A 23,756-nucleotide genomic window follows, 5' to 3' on the forward strand; every position below is an offset into this window, starting at 1 on the left:
CCACTGTAGAGTTTTGAAGGTAGTCAAACCACGCAAACAAAATAACCACATGTGCCTTATGTATGGTGTCTCATTACTGCCAAAAATATCTCAATTTCTAAACATTTTGCTCTGGTATTATCATTATTAGTAGTAGTAGTAATACTGATAACCGTTTTTCATCTTTATCAATTGATTTAATGTTGTTTTGACTTTTTAATGTAGTTTTAGTTCTGTTACTTGCTCAAAACCACATTACATCTATATTTTACTGTGTGCCAATAAACTGCCTTACAAACATTCAAACGTTTCAAATTCCCTGTTCTTTCTGCAATACAATTTACACATTTTGACCCCATTCTGAAAAGTCTAGCAAAACACTAAAACAACTAACAGCCAATACCTGAGATTTATCTCTAAGCCAAACAAGACACCAATACAGTCACCATTATCCGACAGGCCAGGCTCCATTCCCAGCATTCAGGATTTCAAATAATTCATTTGTAAACTTCGTAATGGATGCGAAAGATTTTACACATGAACTGAGGGGCAACCAGATGACAACCTGTGTTCGAATTTTTCTCTGTGCATAATCATCAGCTGGATCATTCCTGACTCTTAAAGAAAACTCACCCATGCAGACACAACTGAAATCACAACATCTTTTCAAAAACAAAAAGAGGAATGAAGAAATAAAACAGTTCTCTCAAAAGTATTTAAATAAATTTAAGCCAATGTAATATGTACACTATAAGTCAAATAATTCATAAATACGTCAACAAGCATTTATAGATGCAAGCAGGGAGCTAAAAACATACCAAGGAAACTGAGAACAAAGGAGAACCAAAGGTAATCTAATACAACAGCCTGCAATAAACACCACGTTTTGAATACCTCTGTAAAAGATTTTATCAAGAATATATATTGTAAAGTGCAGCTGGTTATGCACAATATAAAAATACATTAAAATACAAAAATACAATGCAGTCCCCTACATCTAATCGTATAAAAGAACGCCTTGATTGGATTTGACCGGATTGGGTTGATCAAACTGTAAAATTGTTGCCGACTGGCTTAATTATACTAGTTTTCTCTGTGTTCTGAACTTAAAAATGGTCTAGTTATAAAGACTTGATAAAAAGAAAATAAGTAATAAAATAGGTACATTCTCTGAGTGGTAAACCTCATTTATTGGCTTTCAGCTTTCTAGCTCTACATGTGCCATGTTTAGATGACTTGTAGAGAAGCTAACTGTGATTGACACTGGCGTGTTTTTGTTGAGCACAACATTGGACTGAATATTGTGAAACAAAAGGGACAAATATGTCACTTGAACAACAGTAAACACGTACACACACATAAAAAACCCAGTGCTTTCAGAAGTTTCTTATACAGTCAAAGTCATCTCTGCCTGGTAAAAAACAAACCGGCTCAGTTTTACATATTTTATAAAACTGCATTTTAACATTTATAAATCCATGTTAAAATTGATTTTTTTTTCCTTTGCTGAAGTGACACAATTTGACCAAAGGTTAAGTGAACTTGTGGTCTTTTTTTTAGCCAGCTCCTAAACGTGACCAGCATATTGGTTATGGGTGAAACTAACCACCTTTAAAGGTCATTTTTGTAACCATCATCTGCAAATTCTGACAAAAATGTTTACCACCAACGGACGTGTGCTGCTGTTCTTTTAACTTTGCATGTTTCTTTTTAATTCTTCTCCCAGTTCATCGAGGGGCTTTGACTTTTCCTAGCCCATTCTAAATAATATGTCTTAACAACTTGCTTTGACTCACCTCACAAACTGCAAAATCTTGTGGTAAAATTGGCTTTTACACTGAAATATGGCCCAGCTCTAGTTCAACTTCAGATGACTGACTATTGCGTTGATAGAATACACAGATGTTTCGAACATTAAGTCAGAGCAGCTTATTTCTTCAAATTCTATTGAGTAAAAATAAAATTCTTTAAAATCTCTTTAGTAAATTTTAAAACCTTATTAAAATACATACATTTAGAATCAGTACCTTTAAAGATAAAGCTGTTCTATAAAGGAAAACTCCACATTACATCTTGTAATGTAAGGTAAATAACATTTATGTGGCTAAAGAGGAAACACAGAAAATGAATCCAAGAATGTAAGTTTCTCAAAGCAAGAAACCAGCGTTAAAAACACTATGTGCATTTAATTCTAGACTGGAAGAGAAAGTGGCTGCTGAGTCTCTGCATGGTGTCCCATACCACCCGCATCCCTTTATTTTTGATGTAAGACATTTTTGCTTTAATAAACTTTTTTTTTTTATTTTTTTTACCACAATCCAACTTTTGGTGATCTGTTAAATTAAAGCCCTAAAAACTAAAAGGTACCTATAAGTCAAAACGAGGTTCCAGAATCCAGCAACTGATCTATAACTTTTTTTTTTGTTGCTATTTTGCTCAGGAATCTGCTACATTAACCATGATAAGAGACATACATAATTAGTTCTTAAAGTCATACATTAAAGGTAAAAACAACAAAATAGTAAATGCCATTTTGTAACATGTCAATATAAATAAGCCAAGACAAGTCCTTTTCAAAACTGCAAGTAGAGCAGGGCGATATGGCCAAAAATATTTATCACGATATAGATTTGAAAATTTGCGATAACGATATAACTGACAATATAATTGATGCGAGACAAAATACAACTCCACAACGTTACGAGCGCAAAAAAAAAGCCCATCCATTTATTTTCATTTAAACAAGCAGCTGTTTTTTATGTGCATTAAACCTATATAAAAATTTAACAGTGCAAATGCAAATTCTTTGCTGAAAGTTTAACCAAAAAACATTTCCAGTAGAAATGGGCTGACATATCCTGAGCATAACCATGTATAATATCCACTGAAGTTAAAAACAGGTGCTTTGCAACATTAAACTGCAGTGTGCCAAATAAAAAAGTCAAATACATATTTTTCGGACCATAAAGTGCACAGGATTATAAGACACATTAAGCGGAACAAAGCAGTCAGATAAATCAAACTTAATTCAACTCATTCTTCTTGCTTCCTCCACTTCTGTACCATTGATTCCTGACTGAAGTTTGGTCCGTTTACAGCATCCTGCCATGCGATTGCATTTGTCTCTAACCATCAGGAACCTTCACGTTAACTTTTATCGAGTGGAAAAGCGAGCGTTCATCCTCCAGCTTCACTGTTTATGTTATGCTAACATAGCTGTGTCGCTAGCGATCACGTAGCACATCATTATATACCAGCTAGCCCAACTTCAGTAACCTTACAAACGTCACTGCTGTTTAGTTTCCTGTCTTCATTTATGTTGGAAATGATAGCAGAGCTGTACGTTTGAATTTTTTCAGAAATCTCTCAGTCAGAACATGCTATATCATGCTTAGGTAACTAGCAAAACTAGCGAGCTAACTTCCGCTAACTTCCTGCTAACTTCTAACTCTGTTAAATGTAATAAATTCTGTTTTCATGGATGCCTGGATGTTAAACTTCATAGTTACGCCTGGTAAAGCAGCAATGCTGATCGTTTTATTAAAGATGAAAGAATTTAGACAGTTTTTAACTCTCAGTGATGCTGCAGTGTTCGTTTGACGGAGTTTAGGACCCAGATTACTCCCAGATTTACGAGCACCTTAGTCCGACAAATACGGCAATAACGACTGCCCGCTTGCATGTTCTACAAAAAAAAAGTGCTTAGGTGTGTATCTGACGGACAAACACCAAACCAGTTCCACACCACTGAAGTTGCACCATTTTTACAAACCAATTCTGATTCATCCGTTTCACTCAACGATCCGCTTTCTCCCTTCTCATTCCCCGTTGCCGCCATGCTTTTTAAGCCATGTGTATGAAAACAAAGGCACTGCGCATGCGCCTTTTACCCATATTCTATCGCGATATTTTATTTTCTTATCGTTGCCTAACATTGTACCGGTATTACCGTGAACGGTATAATATGGCCCAGCCCTAACTGCTATAGTACTTTTTTAACGCAAAAAATGTAAAGGTCATTAGCCATAACCATAATCTTCATTCTAAAAAATTAACAAATGTTAAAATATGTTAAAATATGAAGATACAGACTTCAAGTATGCCTGACTCTCATGCAAGACTTTAGCAACAATCTGCGAATTAGTAATCTATTTATCATAATTATTAGATTTATTTAATCAGAAATGATACCTCAGCCCATCTCAAAAGATAATTCTTTCATCAGGTGTAAGACTCACATTATCAATTGATCAACCACTTTGTCTCCATCTTTGTTTGCCAGCACAGTGAAATTTGATTTACTCTAATGATGCAAGCAGATCTGATTCCACCCACTCGATCTATTTCATTTCCAGGTGACTCTGCCGTTGAATGTTCAGAGCATCAAAGAGATCCTGTGTTTGCCAGTGGAGAATCAACCATTTCAGTCTCATTCCTTCACCCATAACAAAGTAGCTATTGTGGAGTTAAGCTGTGTAAGCTATTAATGCGAAAACAAGTAAAGCACATTTCTAACCATTGGTTATATTCCATCCTGAAACATACATGTGACCTTTAAACATAAATTCCATAAACATTTTCATAAATGAGAGACCTCAAGTATGTGCAGAAACATAAAATAATAAACCAAATACACCCAAGTTGAGAAGATTGCTGATAGCAACTTGCTTCTAGTCATAATTTTTGAAAAACACATACAGTTTTTCACCCTCTGGGGCCTAATGGGAGATTCATGGTACCATGTTTATATCTCTTTGGGTAGGTATTTGGCTATGCTAAGGGAAGGAATACACAAACATGACTAAGGTCATCACTGATAATGACTTAGAACTCACAGAGTTAGATATAAATGACCTCCCAATGCTTGGATGCAATTCCATTAGCATGTAAGTAGCAATGGCAAGCAAGCAATTGCTAGCTAGCCAATTAACTGCCAGCAATAGCACTGTCTCACACGATGCTTAAATTAGACGTCTTCTCAGTCAACTGAGCGATGTCACTCTCGTTTATCTATAAGTATGAAGCTACAATTGAGAAACAAAATTAGCTTAACACAAATGTACAAAAAATGCAGTCAAGGAGAAAAGGCTAGATGAAAAGTCTAAAAGTTGAAAATCTAGTCTACAGAGAAATCAAAAGCTGACTAACTGAAATCTCAAACTACATCTTTAACAAATGTTACAATTGGTTTTAGTACACAACTGCCCAAGAAACAATAATTTATCACCTTTTTTTAACTACTTTTATGAATCAAAGTGACATAACTGATTTTGTGTAGTAAAAAGCTGAAGAAAACATAGAAACTAAGGTGATCCAGTACCTTTTGCTTTTGATATATATTTACAGTATAGAAGCCACACGTGTACGAGTACGAAGGACAACAGTAAAGATACTTTGAGCTTGAGGCCATACTGGCACATGACTTACATGTGCTAAGGTTGTTGCAGTGTTAAATTGCAGTTGAGCATTTGAAATATGCTTAAATTAAACCTTTGAAATATTTGTAATAGTTTTACTTTTTTTTTTTCCACCAAAAAAGGTATATCTTAAGTTTTCGGTTGACAGTGGCGAAGAGCTGGTAGCAAAAATGCTGGTAAGTCAGTAAGATGTGCATTGTTTGCTAATAACACTGACAAACAATGTGTCTGTAATAATGAGGGGGGGAAAAACTGAAAGAGTAGGTTTATCACATGCACACTGCCAATGTAAAACAACACCATTCAAGTGACCACATGGGAAGAACACCACATAGGAAAGATGTTTTCCAAGTAAGAAGTTGGGAGCTGAGGGTTACATGGATATCCAGTGTGGGTGCAAAACCAAGCTGTGATACTTGGGAACAAATGTATGCAGTCCATAATGTCACAGAAAATGTCAAGAGTGATTGGTAGAGCACATAGGACAGGGAACAAGTCCAACTGTCCAAAATAGAAGCGGTAAAAAGAAGTCATGTAGCTTCACATTTGTCTCACACCTCAATGTGGACTTCTTTGGCTGGTGGTGTTTCTTTTAATGAGCCAGAGATGGCATAGAACCTGCAGAGATGTGAACATATGATAGAATAGTCAGACCAAAAAAGCTCACCAATATACAAGCAAAAAATAAAAATTGTGAAGCAAACCTTTAAGTATAAAACTTTTAAACTATCTAAGGTCATTGTTTACCAGTAGGGTTGGCTTGGGTTTGGTTAATGTCCACTTTTCTGTCAATGTGAAACACCCAAATGCAAACGGTTTCAACAATAAAAACTATAATCAAAAGATTTGGGATATTATCTGAAAGTTTAACTAGCTTCTTTTAGCTGCCCCCAAGTACATAAGGGGTAGTCAAAACAGGTAGTTCCACATACAGGGAGTGCAGAATTATTAGGCAAATGAGTATTTTGTCCACATCATCCTCTTCATGCATGTTGTCTTACTCCAAGCTGTATAGGCTCGAAAGCCTACTACCAATTAAGCAGGTTCGACTGGTTCGACTGAGACGGCGCACTAACAGACCACCGTTACCCAGTTTATTACTGGCTAATGTGCAGTCTCTGGAGAACAAGCTGTGCGAGCTTCGGGCACGGATCTCATTCCAGCGAGAGATCCGGGACTGCTGCGTGATCTGCCTCACAGAAACCTGGCTATCGGACAAGGTACCGGACTCCGCAATACAACTACCGGGGTTCTCCGTGCATCGCGCGGACAGGTCACAGGATCTTACTGGGAAAAGCAGAGGCGGTGGTGTGTGTTTCATGATCAACAACAGCTGGTGTGATTATGCGAACGTGCACCCGGTCAAATCCTTCTGCTCACCGGACCTGGAGTACCTGATGATTAAGTGCTGGCCATTCTGGCTACCGAGGGAATTTACAGCAGTGATTATTACGGCTGTTTACATTCCCCCACAAGCCGACACTGACCGAGCACTCAGGGAAATGTACAGCGCGATCAGCAGCGAGGAAACCGCACACCCAGAGGCAGCGTTTATCACAACCGGAGACTTTAATAAGGGAAACCTGAAGAAAGTCTCACCCAAACTCCACCAACACATCCATTTTAACACGCGTGGAGATCGGCTACTCGACCACTGCTACACCTCTTTCCGGGATGCGTACAAAGCCCTCCCCCGCGCCCCATTCGGCCAATCAGATCACCGCTCCATCCTGCTCCTGCCCGCCTACAGGCAGAAGCTGAAACAGGAAGCTCCAACCCGGAGGTCGGTGCACTGTTGGACGGACCAATCGGAGTCTGCGCTGCGGGACTGTTTTGATCATGCGGACTGGGAAATGTTTCACGTGGCTGCTAGGGACATTGATGAATACACAGACTCAGTCTGCGGATTTATCAGGAAATGCGTGGAAGATGTCGTCCCATCCAGAACAGTTAAATCCTTCCCAAATCAAAAACCCTGGATTAACGGAGATGTTCGCGGGGCACGGAGCACCGCCTTTGCCTCCGCGAACATATTCGGACTACAAACACGCACATTACCAACTCCGGAAGACGATCAAAGCAGCCAAACGTGAGTACAGGGACAGGGTGGAGCAACAGTTTGACAACCCTCGGAGTATGTGGCAGGGACTAAACACGATCACAGACTTTAGAGGGAAAACCAGCACACCGCAGACCACGGCCTCTCTGTGTGAGGATCTAAACGTATTCTACGCTAGATTCGACACAGCGAACACCATGAGACCGGACAGTGTGCGCACCGCGGATGACGTCAGTGCGCACACTGTGTCTGAGGAGGATGTGCGGAAGTGCTTCAGGAAGGTGAACGCACGCAAAGCTACTGGTCCAGACGGGATTCCCGGCCGCGTCCTCAAGTCATGCGCGGCTCAGCTGACTGGAGTGTTCACGCACATCTTCAACCTTTCCCTCTCTCTGTCTGTAGTCCCAGCCTGCTTCAAAATGGCCACCATCGTCCCTGTACCCAAATCCTCCACCATCTCCTCATTGAACGACTGGCGACCTGTAGCCCTGACCCCCATCGTAAGCAAATGCTTCGAGAAGCTGGTCAGGGACTTCATCTGCTCTGCACTACCCGACTCACTGGACCCTCTACAGTTCGCATACCGCCACAACAGGTCCACTGATGATGCCATAGCCCTGACACTACACACTGCCCTGTCACACCTGGAGAAGAGAGACACGTATGTGAGAATGCTGTTTGTAGATTACAGCTCAGCATTCAATACCATCGTTCCCTCGAAGCTGGACAGGAAACTGCAGGATCTAGGACTGAGCAGCTCCCTCTGCAGCTGGATCCTTAGCTTCCTGTCTGACAGACGCCAGGTGGTCAGACTGGGCAGCATCACCTCATCCCCCGTCACACTGAACACTGGTGCTCCACAGGGGTGTGTACTGAGCCCTCTCCTATACTCACTCTACACCTACGACTGCACGGCCACTAACAACTCCAACATCATTGTGAAGTTTGCGGACGACACTACAGTGTATGGAGTGCCAGGACTGCCATAATGCATTAATTAAATACACCATTAAATAATTAATTTAATGTGGCAATAATTAATTAAAATTGGAATTAATTAATTAAATAAATAGTTATGACACATGTAATTAATTAATTATTGACACATTTAATTAATTATTTATGTATTTCACATTTTAATTAATTATTGACACATTTAATTAATTAATTATTGACACATTTAATTAATTATTTATGTATTTCACATTTTAATTAATTATTGACACATTTAATTAATTATTTAATGATATATTTATTTATTTCATTTTGGCAGTCATGGCGCCTGGCTCTCATCATGAAATAATTTTATCTGTCAGCCTCACCCATCAAACTCAGGGGGCGGGGTTAACGCTGCCCATGCAGCTTCTCTAACATTTGATTGGTTGCCGTGCAAAGTAAGTCAAAACAGGTCGATCCTAGATAATCGATTGCTTGTGTAGACTTGGGGCAGCCAGGTATCCCAGAATGCAGATCAAATCACAGGCAGCAATGGTGGTGGTGTAGTTTTAAAATACCCCATTTTTCTGTCACCAGCTACACTTTTAACAGTGTTTTAGCCGCAAATGTCGCGACGCATGTCTGGTCAGGTTGTCAACATAGAACATGTTTGCAAAAGTGCTCAGATGTTTTCAGAGATTTCACTAGCTCTGCTAACAGTCAGCATGCAGAGTGCACCCAGGGGGTTACGTTAACCGGTTTGTTTACATATTCCACTCTCCGTGTTCCACATGTTGCATTCGCAGATTCTCATTTTCACCGAACGATCGTCTCTTTCCGCCTGGTCTTGTGTCTCTGTGCTTCTGTAACATAAATAACGAGCTGACATTTTTCTCACGAAACCAGCGATCAGCTCAACAGACCCTCAGTTTACCTGCATGCACCCTCCTCCTCATCTGTCAGCTGTTTAACACCTGCTGCTAATTCAAGAAACACGCCTACGTTACCTGGTGATAGTCACAGTTTAACCGGGCAGCCGGTACTTGATATAAAGCAATGTCAGCGCATTTTTCTGCACAAGATAAGTAAATATAGTGTTTTCCCCGAGCGCAGAGCTGCTGGAGCTTGTTTCCTTACAGAGCACTTTATAGGCGAAGCAGCTTCATCAGCGGCTGATGTCCAATCACCGGCACACAGCTTTGAAACCTCAGCTGAGTTTTAGCTCTCAGTGGTTAAACGCTGGACTTCATTCACTCAGGTTCTGTCTGTCGGGTCACGTTTACTTCGCTGTTTTATTTACAACTGAGCAAATCGGTTTGGCTGAGGTTAAAGTTACGTTTCATAACTGCATAGTTTCACAGACGTTTAATAGTTCACTGGCACATGTGTTAGACTGAACTATCATCTAAATATCATCTGTTTTTTAATAGTTATTCAACTGTATTCTAAGCACCAGCTGTCTGTTAGAATGTGATTTTTTTCTCTCTCTGTTGGCAGAGGTATAAAAAATGCGCAGGAAAATCTGACGTGCATGGCAAACTTCACCGACGATATTTAGGGAGGAATAAACACACATCAAACATAAATGAACCATTTGCCTGTCTCCATAATTGAGAGCATTTTCTCTTCTTATGTCAACACTCTCTCTCTCTCTTTTTTTTTTTTTTTTTTTTCTTTTTCGGTCATGTTATGTTTACCTGTCAAAGGCTTGTTACAAACTATGAAACACATGGTGCAGACTTCTGGATGTTAGAAGAAAACTAATACTGCTCATGAAGGAGACTAATTAAGGCAGGAAGGTGTCCTTTAAAACTAAACATGTTAATAGGACCTCCCTATTTATATCATAGTTTATGATATAGCACGTGTATTTCAGTAATAGCCTGCTGATTTCAGGTGAACAGTCGCTCACGTAGGCGTTATCTGTGATACTCCTTAACTATAATTTATCCAAGTTAACTTCAGTTAACCATTCAGACAGTTGTTTTGCAATGAAAAATATAAACACCCATGCTGCTGTTAACCAGCTGTTAACATTATAGCTGCTTATGCAGTAACCATGGTAACCACGGACTCTGAGCGGCTGGATCGACGGAGGTCAGACAACAATTTTACATGTATGATCTTAAAACAGGACACAGCCACTATACGTGCTGGCCTCATATCAAATGTGAAGGCAGACTGAGTCTATGTTTGACGTTTTTTATATCTAATCTTCCTTTTCAAACATTTAAACAGCAGCGAGTCTGCGGCTGAGGGAATACAAACTCAAATTGTCGGAACAGGTTTGCTCGTTTCTTGGATTCATTTGGTGATTTATTAAATGTATAACTGTTATTCTAATCTGCTGCCGAGTCTCTTACACTTTTCTTTATGCTGTATATTTTCACGTCTCTGGAATAGTTGGCAGTTAGATAGTCAGCTGGGAAACTTTGTGTTAACTCATGGAGCTGAGGATATCGTGGATATCGTGGATATGCTGACCTCGCTCCGTGGTGTACAGGGCCGTTTACCCTCATGATTAATATTCACTATAAAAATATTAGCCGAACATCATGAAGTCTGTATGTGTTTCATAGTGTCGAACAACCTTTGTACAGTTAAAGCCAGCAGTTACTACATGACAGAAACACCAACGTTATCTCTTTTATGCGTTTATACACAGGTCACGCTGATTACTGAACAAAAACCCAAAGATCAGATGTTAAACAGATTTATTTGCTCTCTCTCCTCCTTAAACATGTTTTTAATGTTAGTTATAATTCAGAATTATACTGAAACACGTAGGACACATACGAACATCAGGAAATAAAACCCCGATAAATATAACCTCAGTAAAAGAAGTCAGCGGGGGTTACTACAGCTGTGTACCGGGGCCTGCGCTTTGTCGGTGGGATTGCTTGCGAGGCGAGCGGGTCTATCCCACGCTTTGCCGTGAGACTGGGCAGACATCTCTGAAATCATCGAAGCACTTTTGCAAAGAGGCTGTATCTTGACAAACCGACCAGACACATGAAGATTAAACCACTACATTCTCGGCTAAAAAAAATATTAAAACAGTATTTGGTGACACACAAACAGGGTTTTTCAAAGTTCAGTTCTGTTAGCTTCCACATGCCGGTTGTTGTGTGCTAGAAACAATGGCCACCAGGCCAAAGCAATGGTTTTGACTCGATCAGCGTTAACCCCGCCCCCTGAGTTTGATGGGTGAGGCTGACAGATAAAATTATTTCATGATGAGAGCCAGGCGCCATGACTGCCAAAATGAAATAAATAAATATATCATTAAATAATTAATTAAATGTGTCAATAATTATTTAAATGTGTCAATAATTAATTAAAATGTGAAATACATAAATAATTAATTAAATGTGTCAATAATTAATTAATTAAATGTGTCAATAATTAATTAAAATGTGAAATACATAAATAATTAATTAAATGTGTCAATAATTAATTAATTACATGTGTCATAACTATTTATTTAATTAATTAATTCCAATTTTAATTAATTATTGCCACATTAAATTAATTATTTAATGGTGTATTTAATTAATGCATTATGGCAGTCCTGGCACTCCATAACAGTGGTGGGTCTTATCACCAATGGTGATGAGACGGCTTACAGGGAGGAGGTCAGCCCCCTGACCCACTGGTGTCAAGACAACCATCTCACCCTCAACGTCGCAAAGACAAAGGAGTTGATAGTGGACTTCCGGAGGTGCAGAGAAGTACACACCCCCATCACCATCAGCGGCGCTGCTGTGGAGAGAGTGAGCAGCTTCCGGTTCCTTGGCGTACACCTGGCTGAGGATCTTACGTGGTCAGTACACACAAACAAAACAGTGAAGAAGGTGCAGCAGCGCCTCTTCTTTCTCAGGAGACTGAAAAGATTCGGCATGAGCCCCCGCATCCTCAGGACCTTCTATCACTGTGCCATTGAGAGCATCCTCACTGGATGCATCACCACCTGGTATGGCAACAGCACCGCCTACAACTGCAAAGCTCTCCAGCGAGTAGTGCGGTGCTCTGAACGGATAATTGGAGGTGAGCTTCCCTCCCTCCAAGACATCTGCAGGAAGCGGTGCCTGAGGAAAGCGGGGAGGATCATCAAGGACTCCAGTCACCCCAGCCATAAACTGTTCAGACTGCTTCCATCAGGAAGGAGGTTCTGCTGCATCCGGTCCCGTACCAGCAGACTGAGAGACAGCTTTTTCCATCAGGCCATCAGACTGCTGAACACGTCATAGACACCTCAGCTTCACTACTGGAACTTTAACATTATGCACTCCATACTGTACAGTAATGCCACTGTTTTGCACATGTCTCACTCTGTATATTTTATTTTATTTATTTTATATATTTTATTTATTGTTTACTCTATTTAATTTGTAAAATATGTGTACACACACACACACACACACACGTAGAAAAATATTTAGTATACACATCCAGAAATGCATATACTATTATATATTGTACATATATTTATTAGTTTCAGATGTAGCCATTCTTGTATTTTGCTTGTTTACATTATTGTATTTTGCACACAAGAATTTCACTCAAATGTGCTGTACCAATGTACCTGCACATGTGATGTGACAATAAAAGTGATTTGATTTGATTTGATTTGAAGCATATTAGGTGATGAGCATCTCTGTAATGAGAAGGGGTGTGGTCTAATGACATCAACACCCTATATCAGGTGTGCATAATTATTAGGCAACGTCCTTTCCTTTGGCAAAATGGGTCAAAAGAAGGACTTGACAGGCTCAGAAAAGTCAAAAATAGTGAGATATCTTGCAGAGGGATGCAGCAGTCTCAAAATTGCAAAGCTTCTGAAGTGTGATCATCGAACAATCAAGCGTTTCATTCAAAATAGTCAACAGAGTCGCAAGAAGCGTGTGGAAAAACCAAGGCGCAAAATAACTGCCCATGAACTGAGAAAAGTCAAGCGTGCAGCTGCCAAGATGCCACTTGCCACCAGTTTGGCCATATTTCAGAGCTGCAACATCACTGGAGTGCCCAAAAGCACAAGGTGTGCAATACTCAGAGACATGGCCAAGGTAAGAAAGGCTGAAAGACGACCACCACTGAACAAGACACTCAAGCTGAAACGTCAAGACTGGGCCAAGAAATATCTCAAGACTGATTTTTCTAAGGTTTTATGGACTGATGAAATGAGAGTGAATCTTGATGGGCCAGATGGATGGGCCCGTGGCTGGATTGGTAAAGGGCAGAGAGCTCCAGTCCGACTCAGGCGCCAGCAAGGTGGAGGTGGAGTACTGGTTTGGGCTGGTATCATCAAAGATGAGCTTGTGGGGCCTTTTCGGGTTGAGGATGGAGTCAAGCTCAACTCCCAGTCCTACTGCCAGTTTCTGGAAGACACCTTCTTCAAGCAGTGGTACAGGAAGAAGTCTGCATCCTTCAAGAAAAACATGATTTTCATGCAGGACAATGCTCCATCACACGCGTCCAAGTACTCCACAGCGTGGCTGGCAAGAAAGGGTATAAAAGAAGAAAAACTAATGACATAGCCACCTTGTTCACCTGATCTGAACCCCATTGAGAACCTGTGGTCCATCATCAAATGTGAGATTTACAAGGAGGGAAAACAGTACACCTCTCTGAACAGTGTCTGGGAGGCTGTGGTTGCTGCTGCACGCAATGTTGATGGTGAACAGATCAAAACACTGACAGAATCCATGGATGGCAGGCTTTTGAGTGTCCTTGCAAAGAAATGTGGCTATATTGGTCGCTGATTTGTTTTTGTTTTGTTTCTGAATGTCAGAAATGTATATTTGTGAATGTGGAGATGTTATATTGGTTTCACTGGTAAAAATAAATAATTGAAATGGGTATATATTTGTTTTTTGTTAAGTTGCCTAATAATTATGCACAGTAATAGTCACCTGCACACACAGATATCCCCCTAAAATAGCTAAAACTAAAAACAAACTAAAAACTACTTCCAAAAACATTCAGCTTTGATATTAATGAGTTTTTTGGGTTCATTGAGAACATGGTTGTTGTTCAATAATAAAATTATTCCTCAAAAATACAACTTGCCTAATAATTCTGCACTCCCTGTATATGATCTGATTTTTTTACACCAGATGCCCTTCCTGACGCAACCCCTAAAGCCTTGTGTCTCTACTTTATGAAATGTACCTATTTAGCATGTGGCTAAAATAAAACTCTTTCCTAACCTTATAGAGGTTGCTCCAAAACCTAAGGCCCCAGTCACACAAACCTAGAGGTCAGTGGGCAACCAGACCACCGAGAAACCACAGGTCACAAGAGAAAAATGAGTATTCCCTGACCAACTGTAAGTCGTTGCTAAAGGTTGCTTTTCTGTGTAGTGCTGTGAAATAGATTGCTATGACCTAGTCACTCAGGCCTAGAAACCAGTCACTGGCCCTCTAATAAGCACTGATTACTAGGGAAAAATCGAATGTTCCAGATGTGGCCAGCTGGCAGGTGGCTGGGGGCAGTTCCATACTGTCACTACGTGAAACTGGTCACAAACAGAATACGTTGCAAAAATCTCCCTGTGATTGTTTTGGTCACTAGTAGTAGGTTGCTGAGGTTGCCCATAGTTGCTTGTACCCTTACCGCTGTAACCAACAAATTTCATAAGGTCCAACATTGACTTTCATGGTAAATGGTCTTCATGGTCTTTTGTTTCCAGTTTTCATCACATATTTCCAAGTTTCTTGCTGCTGCTTGCTGATTAGTTACTAAGTTTTACAGACAGGCTGGCATGGCATGGCAGACAGGCTGGTATGTGCCATGCAAACTATCATTGACAGCAATCCGCTAGTCACCAAAGCAATTGCAAGGAGATTTCTGGTGCACCATACTCTTTGATTTGGGATCTGGGATTTCTCCCAGTAACAGCTAGCAAACTCTAACCACTTGCCAATTAGTCAATGAATACACATTTTCTCCCAGTGACCGGAGGTTGCCAGAGGGTTGCTGACTAATCTCAAGGCCTCAGCATTAATCCTATATTTTGTGCTAAACACTTTTCTGGAAATAGTTTTGAGCACAGATTATTTTCTTTGAATCCTGATTGCCAAGGCTTTGTTCGACTCCATAAGAGGTTTTTGAAAGGGTGAAATCCTATAACCATGATCTGTTCTGGGCTAAAGATTGTTTTCTAGCAGAAAGCATCAAGGAAAATTTTTCCCACTGCTAAAACATTTCAGAAAATGTCTTTATGTATGTATAAAGGCTAGTTTTACCTTGACTTTCTAAAATGCCTTTGTTTCTTCATAACCTTAAAACAGGAGGCTGAGATTTTCAGGTCCACAAGCTGGTAGATAATGGGATTGTACATTGCGGAGGATTTGGCCAGCAACGTAGGAACAACAGACACAGGGATGGGCACTGAGTCTGGCTCACCAAATGCTGACACCACTGACACCACTGCATAAGGGATCCAGGCTATCAAGAAGCCTGTGCAGATCACCATTGCCACCTGGACACAAAATAATATTCTGATCATAAATTTGGACTGAGTAGCACTCAAAAATCTTTGCTCTTTGTTGCACTTCCATGATCACTAATGTTGGACCTACCTTTGTGAGTTTCATCTCAAGGGTGTGGCTGTTTTTGATGCGTGCATCATAATGTGAAATTTCCTTAGCAGATGACTTGACCTTGAAGATGATCATAACATAAGAGAAGACAATGATCCCTGCAGGGAGTATAAGACAGAAGAACAAAATGGCCATGACGAAGCTCTGGCCAGACACTGAGGCTTGAGCCAACCACCAGTCCAGGGTACAAGAGGTCCCAAAGGGCTCCGGAGCGTAATTTCCCCAGCCCACCAGGGGCATTGTGGCCCAGAAGGCTGCATACACCCATACAAAGGCCAGGCACAGGAACGCGTGGTGGCGTTTTAGCCATGCACCTAGGATTGGAGAAAGAAACCCCAAGACTAATGTTGGTTAAATGGTACATTTTGACTGCCAGACTAATTTTCTATGCCACAAATGAAAAGGATTCAGAGCATTAGATTTAGTAAGAGACTTACAAAAATTCCTAGAAAAATACTGAGTATTAAAAAAATAATCATCTGTAGTCAATGACTCTTCACATCAAAAGGTATGTTGTTGACATCAGTACACAAAAAAAAAAGTATTAAACTACTGTAGTGGAATATTTTAATTCTGGGATCTTACACGTTTGTACTATTGTGTTTGACTATGAATGACTGAAAAGGAATTTAATTTAAAAGAATTACAATACAGTGTTATAGCGGCTTAGCTGTGGTTATAGGCTAATAACAAATACTATACTCCGGAGGCTAAAAGCCCCATCCCTTCACAAAACAGTGCAGTGCAGTGCTGCACTGTTTTGTTTCACAAAACACTGCAGGGATCAGATGATGGGGAGCCCCCCTTAATCTCATGTTTATGATGGGGGGTTCCCACACCATTATAGTAATGTACACTATAATGGTGTGGGAACTGAATGGAAAATAAAAAGTAACAGGAGCACTTACAGTAGATCATGAACCTAGATATTTGTGCAATACAGGCTTACAGATGTTTTGTTAGAGCATCATTTATGGCCTATAACTCATGTGAAGGTAAATCTAAACCTTGTCGAGAAATGGCCAGTGTTTCAGGAATAACTCCTTTTATTAAATTGTGATAATTTAAATACGTAGTTATAGTCACAGGTTTGGATCTAGACTGCAGACCTATTCATATCTTTTTTACATGAAAGTCAACAAATTCAGTGGTCCCTTGTTTATCGCGGGAGTTACGTTCTAAAAAATAACCCGCGACAAGTGAAATTCGCGAAGTAGAGCCATTTTTTTACAATTATTATAGATGTTTTAAGGCTGTAAAATTCCTCACTACACACTTTATACACTTTTCTCAGACAGGCATGGAAATGTTCACACTTTTCACCCCAGGTGCCTTTGACGGTGAAAAACGTTTCGTTGACGTTGTGTTTGTTGGACATAAAACTTACAAACATACAGTACAGCACTTCAGAAACACACTGCTAGCAATCAAATATTTATGTAAATTTGACAAGCTGAACACATTCTGTACTGTACAGGAGACACAGCACGAGATTGATTGACAATGGTCTACAGCCAATCAGTACCCAGAACACCATGCGCTGTAAAACAAACAAACAAAAACAACATGCATAATTGCACAAAAAAAATCCGCGAAACAACGAGGCCGCGAAAGGTGAACCGTGTTATAGCGAGGGACCACTGTACATATTCCAGGTTTGCAACATCTGTACATGTTAAATGGAATTAGCATTGTAACTGTGACTGAAAGCGTTTATTACAGTTATTTGCGGGGGGTCCATCATAAAAACATTCAACAATAAACCTAATCAGAAACTTATATTACCTCAACCATCTAAAAATTTACATTTTTAAGAGGCTAAAGGAAAAGTTGGTAAAGCTAAAGCTTCCCAAAGCTCAGAGCTAGTCACAAGCCAGCAGCCTCAGTATGAGCAAAAGATCAAAGCAATTATAAAAAAAAATTACAGAGATAAAACGGAGAAAAAAGGATGGATGTCTTGTTATGTGGTGAATTTATAAGCATACTGGTGAATTTATAAGCATACTGGTGAATTTATAAGCATACTGGAAAATTAAGTAAGTACCTGGTGGTTGCATCTGCTTTTGTTTGGTTAGGTAAAATCTGTCGAATAAGATTCAAGCAACAGCCACTCATTTTCTGTTCTTTTTTTTTTTTTTTTGTATGTCTTTTTGTATGTTTACAGGGGTGGCTGTAGCTCAGGCGGCAGAGCAGGTCACCCACTGCTCAGAAGCTTGGTGGTTCGATTCCTGGCTTACCCCTAGTCTGCATGCCAAATATCCTTGGGCAAGATACTAACCCCATGTTGCTCTCCCAGTCAGAGTATTTTTAATTCTGAGATACTGTCAAAATACTTTGGTTCCCTTTAAAGTATGTAAGTGTACGTGAACATCTGATGTTTATGAAAATTTGCTGAGTTGTTAGTTACGCACCATATCGGAGATGGCAAATCTTGAGATACCGGTCCAGGCTGACCACAGTCATTGTGATGAGGCTCCCACATCCAAAGAAGAAGCCTGCCCAGCCATAGAATCGACATCCCTCCCAGCCAAACAGCCAGCGGTGGGATAAACTAGACACAATGAAAAAGGGCTTTCCTGTCACTGTGAGGAAAAAAAATAGGAGACAGAGTAGAAGGAGAAGTGAAAGGGAAATGGAACAGAAAAAGAGAGTGTGTGGGCAGAGAAAAAGGATGAAGACAAAGATCATAAAAGAAGGTAGTGTTGGAGTGGGATGGGACAAAGAGAAATATTTGGTTGAAAATGGTAAACAGACAACATGTAGCATATTGAAACATACATTCTATTTTGTTCAGGGAGAAAACCTTGTGGAACATATCACAACAGAGTTAAATAGCTGCAGATCAGAAACATGACTGGATGTAGGAGAGCAAAAGATAGAAGATTGCTTGAAGCAATGTTAAATGCAAGTAATGCATTTAACATTGCTGTGTTTGTTGGTGTTGAACTGTAGCTAAAGGTTGGCAAACCCTTTATGTTCGACACTCTATTCCTTCTGCAATGCTTAAATGCTCAAAAGTTAAATGACTCAATTCCTAAACCTAAAATTCAAAATGTTATTCTTTATTTACATAATTTAATAATTGTAACTGTCTTTGTAATCTTTTTTTAACAGAGCCTTACCATTAAGATACAGTCACGGTCAGTGTTAGGGAGTAACGGAATAAATGTACCGGCGTTACATATTTAAAATACAAAATATGAGTAACTGTATTCCGTTACCGTTTAAAAAGGTGTTATTCAGAATACAGTACTTTGTTGAAATAAATGGATTACATGGCAGTTTTTCCTGTTTCATATGTTAGGCGTGGAATTTTTGGTAATTCCACGCTGGATTGCTGGATTATTTTTTGGTCAGCAGCTCACTGCTGAGTGACATTTCAGACACTGAGATTCATCCTATAGCTGTCAGCGATCATGCTCCTGTATCTTTAACACTAATGCACAAGAATAATACTACGCCAAGTAAAAACTGGAGATTTAATACATCACTGCTTAAAGATGAAGACTTTATTAAATATTTTAAAAAGGAATGGACTTCATATTTAGACTTTAATGACACTCCCGGAATATCTGCTTCTGTTCTATGGGAAGCAGGGAAAGCTGTGATGAGAGGTAAAATAATTTCTTTCTCATCACACAAAAAGAAAGAAGAAAACAAAAATATTCAGGAATTAGAAAAAAACCATCAAATCACTAGAAGAAGCCTACGTGTGCGACCAAGATCAGGAAACATTGAACAAAATACGCAAAACAAAACTAGAATTAAATGAAATTATTAATAAAAAAACACAATTCCTTATACAAAGACTTCGCTTGCAGAATTTTGAACACAGTAACAAATCAGGTCGATTTCTAGCTAACCAGTTAAAAATAAATAAAGGAAAAACAACTATATGTGCTGCTAAAGATTTATCGGGGAACACAATATATGACCCTGGAAGAATAAACAACATTTTTAGGGATTTCTATGAAACTTTATATTCACCACAAATAAACCCATCTAAAAATGAAATTGATTTGTTTCTTGACAACGTAACTCTTCCAAAATTACTAGACAGTCAAGCAATGGCACTGGATTCGCCACTGACGCCAGGTGAACTCCAGGAAGCCCTGATAAGTATGCCCAATAATAAGGCTCCAGGTCCAGACGGCTTCCATGCAGAATTCTACAAAGAATTCTGGACAATTTTGGCACCAGTATTCCACGGAATGTTGCAAGACATCGAGGAAAATGGCAGACTACCACCAAATATGAATTCTGCCAACATTAGTCTCCTGCTAAAACCAGGCAAAGACCCTTTATTTCCCTCAAGCTATCGTCCAATTTCTCTTTTAAATGTAGACCTTAAAATAATCTGCAAAGCTCTCTCAAAGAGATTAGAGAAAATAACCCCCCTCTTAATTCATCCTGACCAAACTGGTTTCATAAAAGGTCGGCACTCCTCAACAAACACTCGTAGATTACTTAATTTAACAGACTACTCATACAATAAAAACATCGAAACCATAATATTATCTCTAGATGCAGAAAAAGCATTTGACAGAGTTAACTGGAAATTTTTATTCGCAACTTTACACAAATTTGGTTTTGGAAACTCTTTCATAAACTGGATAAGAATATTATACAATTCCCCAACAGCTCGTATCAGAACAAATGACCAGACATCCTCCAGCTTCTGTCTCCTGAGGGGCACCAGACAGGGATGCCCACTCTCCCCTTCACTTTTTGCAATTTTTATCGAACCTCTAGCAGCAGCATTTAGACAGGCTACAACAATTAAGGGCATAAAATGTAAGAACATAGAACATAAAATCAGTCTCTATGCAGATGATGTGTTGCTTTTTCTGCAAAACACACAAACCAACCTCTCTGAGGTAATTACTCTAATAAATTGGTTTTCAAGAGTTTCAGATTATTCAATTAACTGGCCAAAATCTACAGTTCTTCCCATTAACTGCTCCTTCCATAATTCTTCCTCTGCCCCACTACAATCTGGAAATATTAAATATTTAGGTATTAATGTTTCTCCTAAGCTTTCAGACTTAACTAAATTAAACCATCTGGTTTAATTTAGTTTAGTTAAACCATGTGGTTTAATTTAGTAGAAAGAAAGTAGAAGGCGATCTGACTAGATGGAAATCTTTACCCATATCACTCATGGGAAGGGTCGCCACTATAAAAAGGATGATCTTGCCAAAAATAAATTACTTATTTTTGATGATCCCTAACAAACCATCACAAGATTGGTTCAGATCTCTGGATTCATATATTTCCAAATTCCTTTGGAAAGATAAACCCCCGCGTATCAGCTTAAAAACGCTACAAAGAACCAAGGATAGAGGAGGATTAGATCTGCCTAATTTTCACCAATACTTCTTAGCCAACAGGCTTCAGTTCATCTCAGAATGGTTAAAACATACCTTCTTAGATGAGCCCTGGCTAGATGTTGAACAGGCACTATGCAAGGATCTAGAGATTTCAGACCTACCATTTATTAGCTCAAACATCAAAAGACATGAATGCTTTAAAAGTATCAACATCAGCTTTTCTCTGACAGCATGGTGGGAGTTTATAAAAATAATGGAGTCTTCATTAATCCCATGCAAACGTACACCTATCTGGAATAACCCTGACATATGACAAAACAATAATATGATTAATTTCCCAGAATGGAGTTGTAAAGGAATTAAATACTTAGAACATATATTAGAGGGAACAGAATTTATTCCATTTGACAGACTAGTTGCACAATATGGGATCAACAAGAAAAGATTTTTAGAATATCAACAAATTAAATCCATAGTAAAAAAGAAATTTAACCTCAGTCAAGTTGAATTACAAACACCACCAAGTGCGGCACATTTCCTTACTCTTAAATCCCCCAAATTATTATCTAAAATATACAGAACACTTTCTAAATTAGATGAATCAATATCCCTTCCTATTGCAAAGTGGGAAGCAGATTTATCAGTCAGCTTAGACCAAAACTTCTGGTCTCAGGTATGCTTAAAAACCTTTAAATTGATTAAAAATCCCAGTCTGCAATTAATACAATACAAAATACTACATAGAGTGCACTATATAGGTCATCGGATGTTCAAGATGGGCTTTATATCTTCCAACAACTGCTTACACTGTCAAGGCAATACACCAGACAATTACATTCACGCTCTTTGGTTCTGCCCACCAGTGCAGAAGTTTTGGCACGAGATATGTGAAGACTTATCAAAGTGTCTGAAATGTAAAATTCCAACCTCCCCTTTAGTATGCTTGTTGGGAAAACTGGATGAGGTCACTACAGAAACTAATACAGTCCACATGCTTTTTACTGCCCTATGCATCGCCAAGAAAACGGTCCTCATGAACTGGAAAAATAAAAATAATCTTAATTCTAGCCAATATAGAAACCTTCTAATAGATCACATTAGTCTCGATATAGCCTCTGCCACCACATTAGATCAATCCCTCTGGGCTCCTTTGATTGGCTCCATCACCTAGCGGGGGTAGGGGGTCGAGGTTTGGTCCCGCCTTAGCTACTGTGGTTGATATGGAGTTGGGACGGGTTTAGGGCGCCTGGAGGACCCCTAGAGACATTATCCCTGGAGGGCTTAACCCGGGGATTGTGTTCATAACCTGGTTAGTGGCTCTGGTTGCTCTTAGAGGTTGTTCTCCTCGTGGCTGCGTGCAGCGGGGCTGGAGGATGGTCTGTACTGGTGGACGTAGGTTACTGGCCTGGTGGCCTGGCTGCCCCTGAGTGGATCCGGGGCAGGCGTGGGGGTTTGGGGTTCGGGGGTGCTTCGCCTCCGTGCTGGGGCTCTGGCTGGGCCTTGGGGGCTTCGGTCCTCGTCGGTGTGTCACCGAGGTTGTGAGCGGGTGGGTGCACGGGGGCTCAGCCCTGGCGCAGGGGGCCTCTTGTGCATCGGCCTAATTGGGGGGCTCTTCGACTGGCGGGGAGGTTGTTCCATCCTTGCAGGAGTCCACTCTGCAGGTGGGGGAGAGACATAGGAGAGGTGGAGAATAAACTTAACCTGGGTGTCTGTTGTCTTGTGTAGTCTGGGAGACGATTGAATGTTGGGGTGGGTACAGTTTCCTCTGCTGTGGGGTAGGGTGGGCTGCCCCGGGTCCTGTGGGGCTTGGCAGTGCTACCGTAGGCCCCGGTCTGGATGGACCTGGGCTCCCTTGCCTTGGTGGGTACCAGAGGACGGGGGTGCCTACTGGGGTCAGCGGGGGAGCTGGCCCTAGGGAGGGGCATCCTCCCCTCCCTCCTTTTCCTCCCCATCCCCGGCTACCTCCCTCTTCCCGCTCCACCACACTCACCCACACAGGTAGGGCCTTGGGGTGCGGGTGTGTCACAAGGGTGCAGGGGAGACATTCCCCCCCCTCTGTCCCCTTCTGGCCACCTGTGCCTCAATTTTATCTCACAACTTAGACATCCACATTACTTACACTCTCATAACACACACACATATATAGGGCCTTGAGGGTGGGCACGTTAACGGCGTCCAGTGGACGGTCTGTGTACTCAAACCTACCTCTGGCGCTGGTGCCCACCTTTCAATTTTAAATCCATGTAGACATTGAGGGTTCTCGGGAGGGGCCGTGCTAACACCTGCTGCTCTCTGGCAGCAGCACCATGCTCTCCCTTGTTTTAAATGCACTTTAGAACAACACGCAGCAACACTACACATGAGCGGGAGGAGAGAGGTATGGGGTCTTCACACACCCCCGTTCTCTGCTAGCCATTGGGGCGGGGGGGCT

At 40.4% G+C, this 23,756-nt stretch overlaps 1 protein-coding gene across 5 annotated transcripts in view; it reads right to left on the reverse strand.

Moving 5' to 3' along the window:
* Positions 1-5,293: 5,293 nt before the first annotated feature.
* The window catches only part of opn5 (opsin 5), an 82,163-nt gene continuing 63,700 nt past the window's right edge, over positions 5,294-23,756 (reverse strand). For all 5 annotated transcript variants that reach the window (XM_040028626.1, XM_040028608.1, XM_040028634.1 and 2 more), the window contains 4 exons: positions 18,407-18,577; positions 15,975-16,309; positions 15,639-15,874; positions 5,294-6,014 (listed from right to left, as the gene is read on the reverse strand). In XM_040028626.1, coding sequence (XP_039884560.1) covers positions 5,948-6,014; positions 15,639-15,874; positions 15,975-16,309; positions 18,407-18,577 — 809 coding nt within the window. In that variant the 3' untranslated portion in view covers positions 5,294-5,947. The remainder of the gene's footprint in view (positions 6,015-15,638; positions 15,875-15,974; positions 16,310-18,406; positions 18,578-23,756) is intronic.

This window comes from Simochromis diagramma, unplaced genomic scaffold (genome assembly GCF_900408965.1).
Source record: "Simochromis diagramma unplaced genomic scaffold, fSimDia1.1 OVJJ01000746.1, whole genome shotgun sequence".
In the NCBI taxonomy this organism is placed as follows: domain Eukaryota; kingdom Metazoa; phylum Chordata; class Actinopteri; order Cichliformes; family Cichlidae; genus Simochromis; species Simochromis diagramma.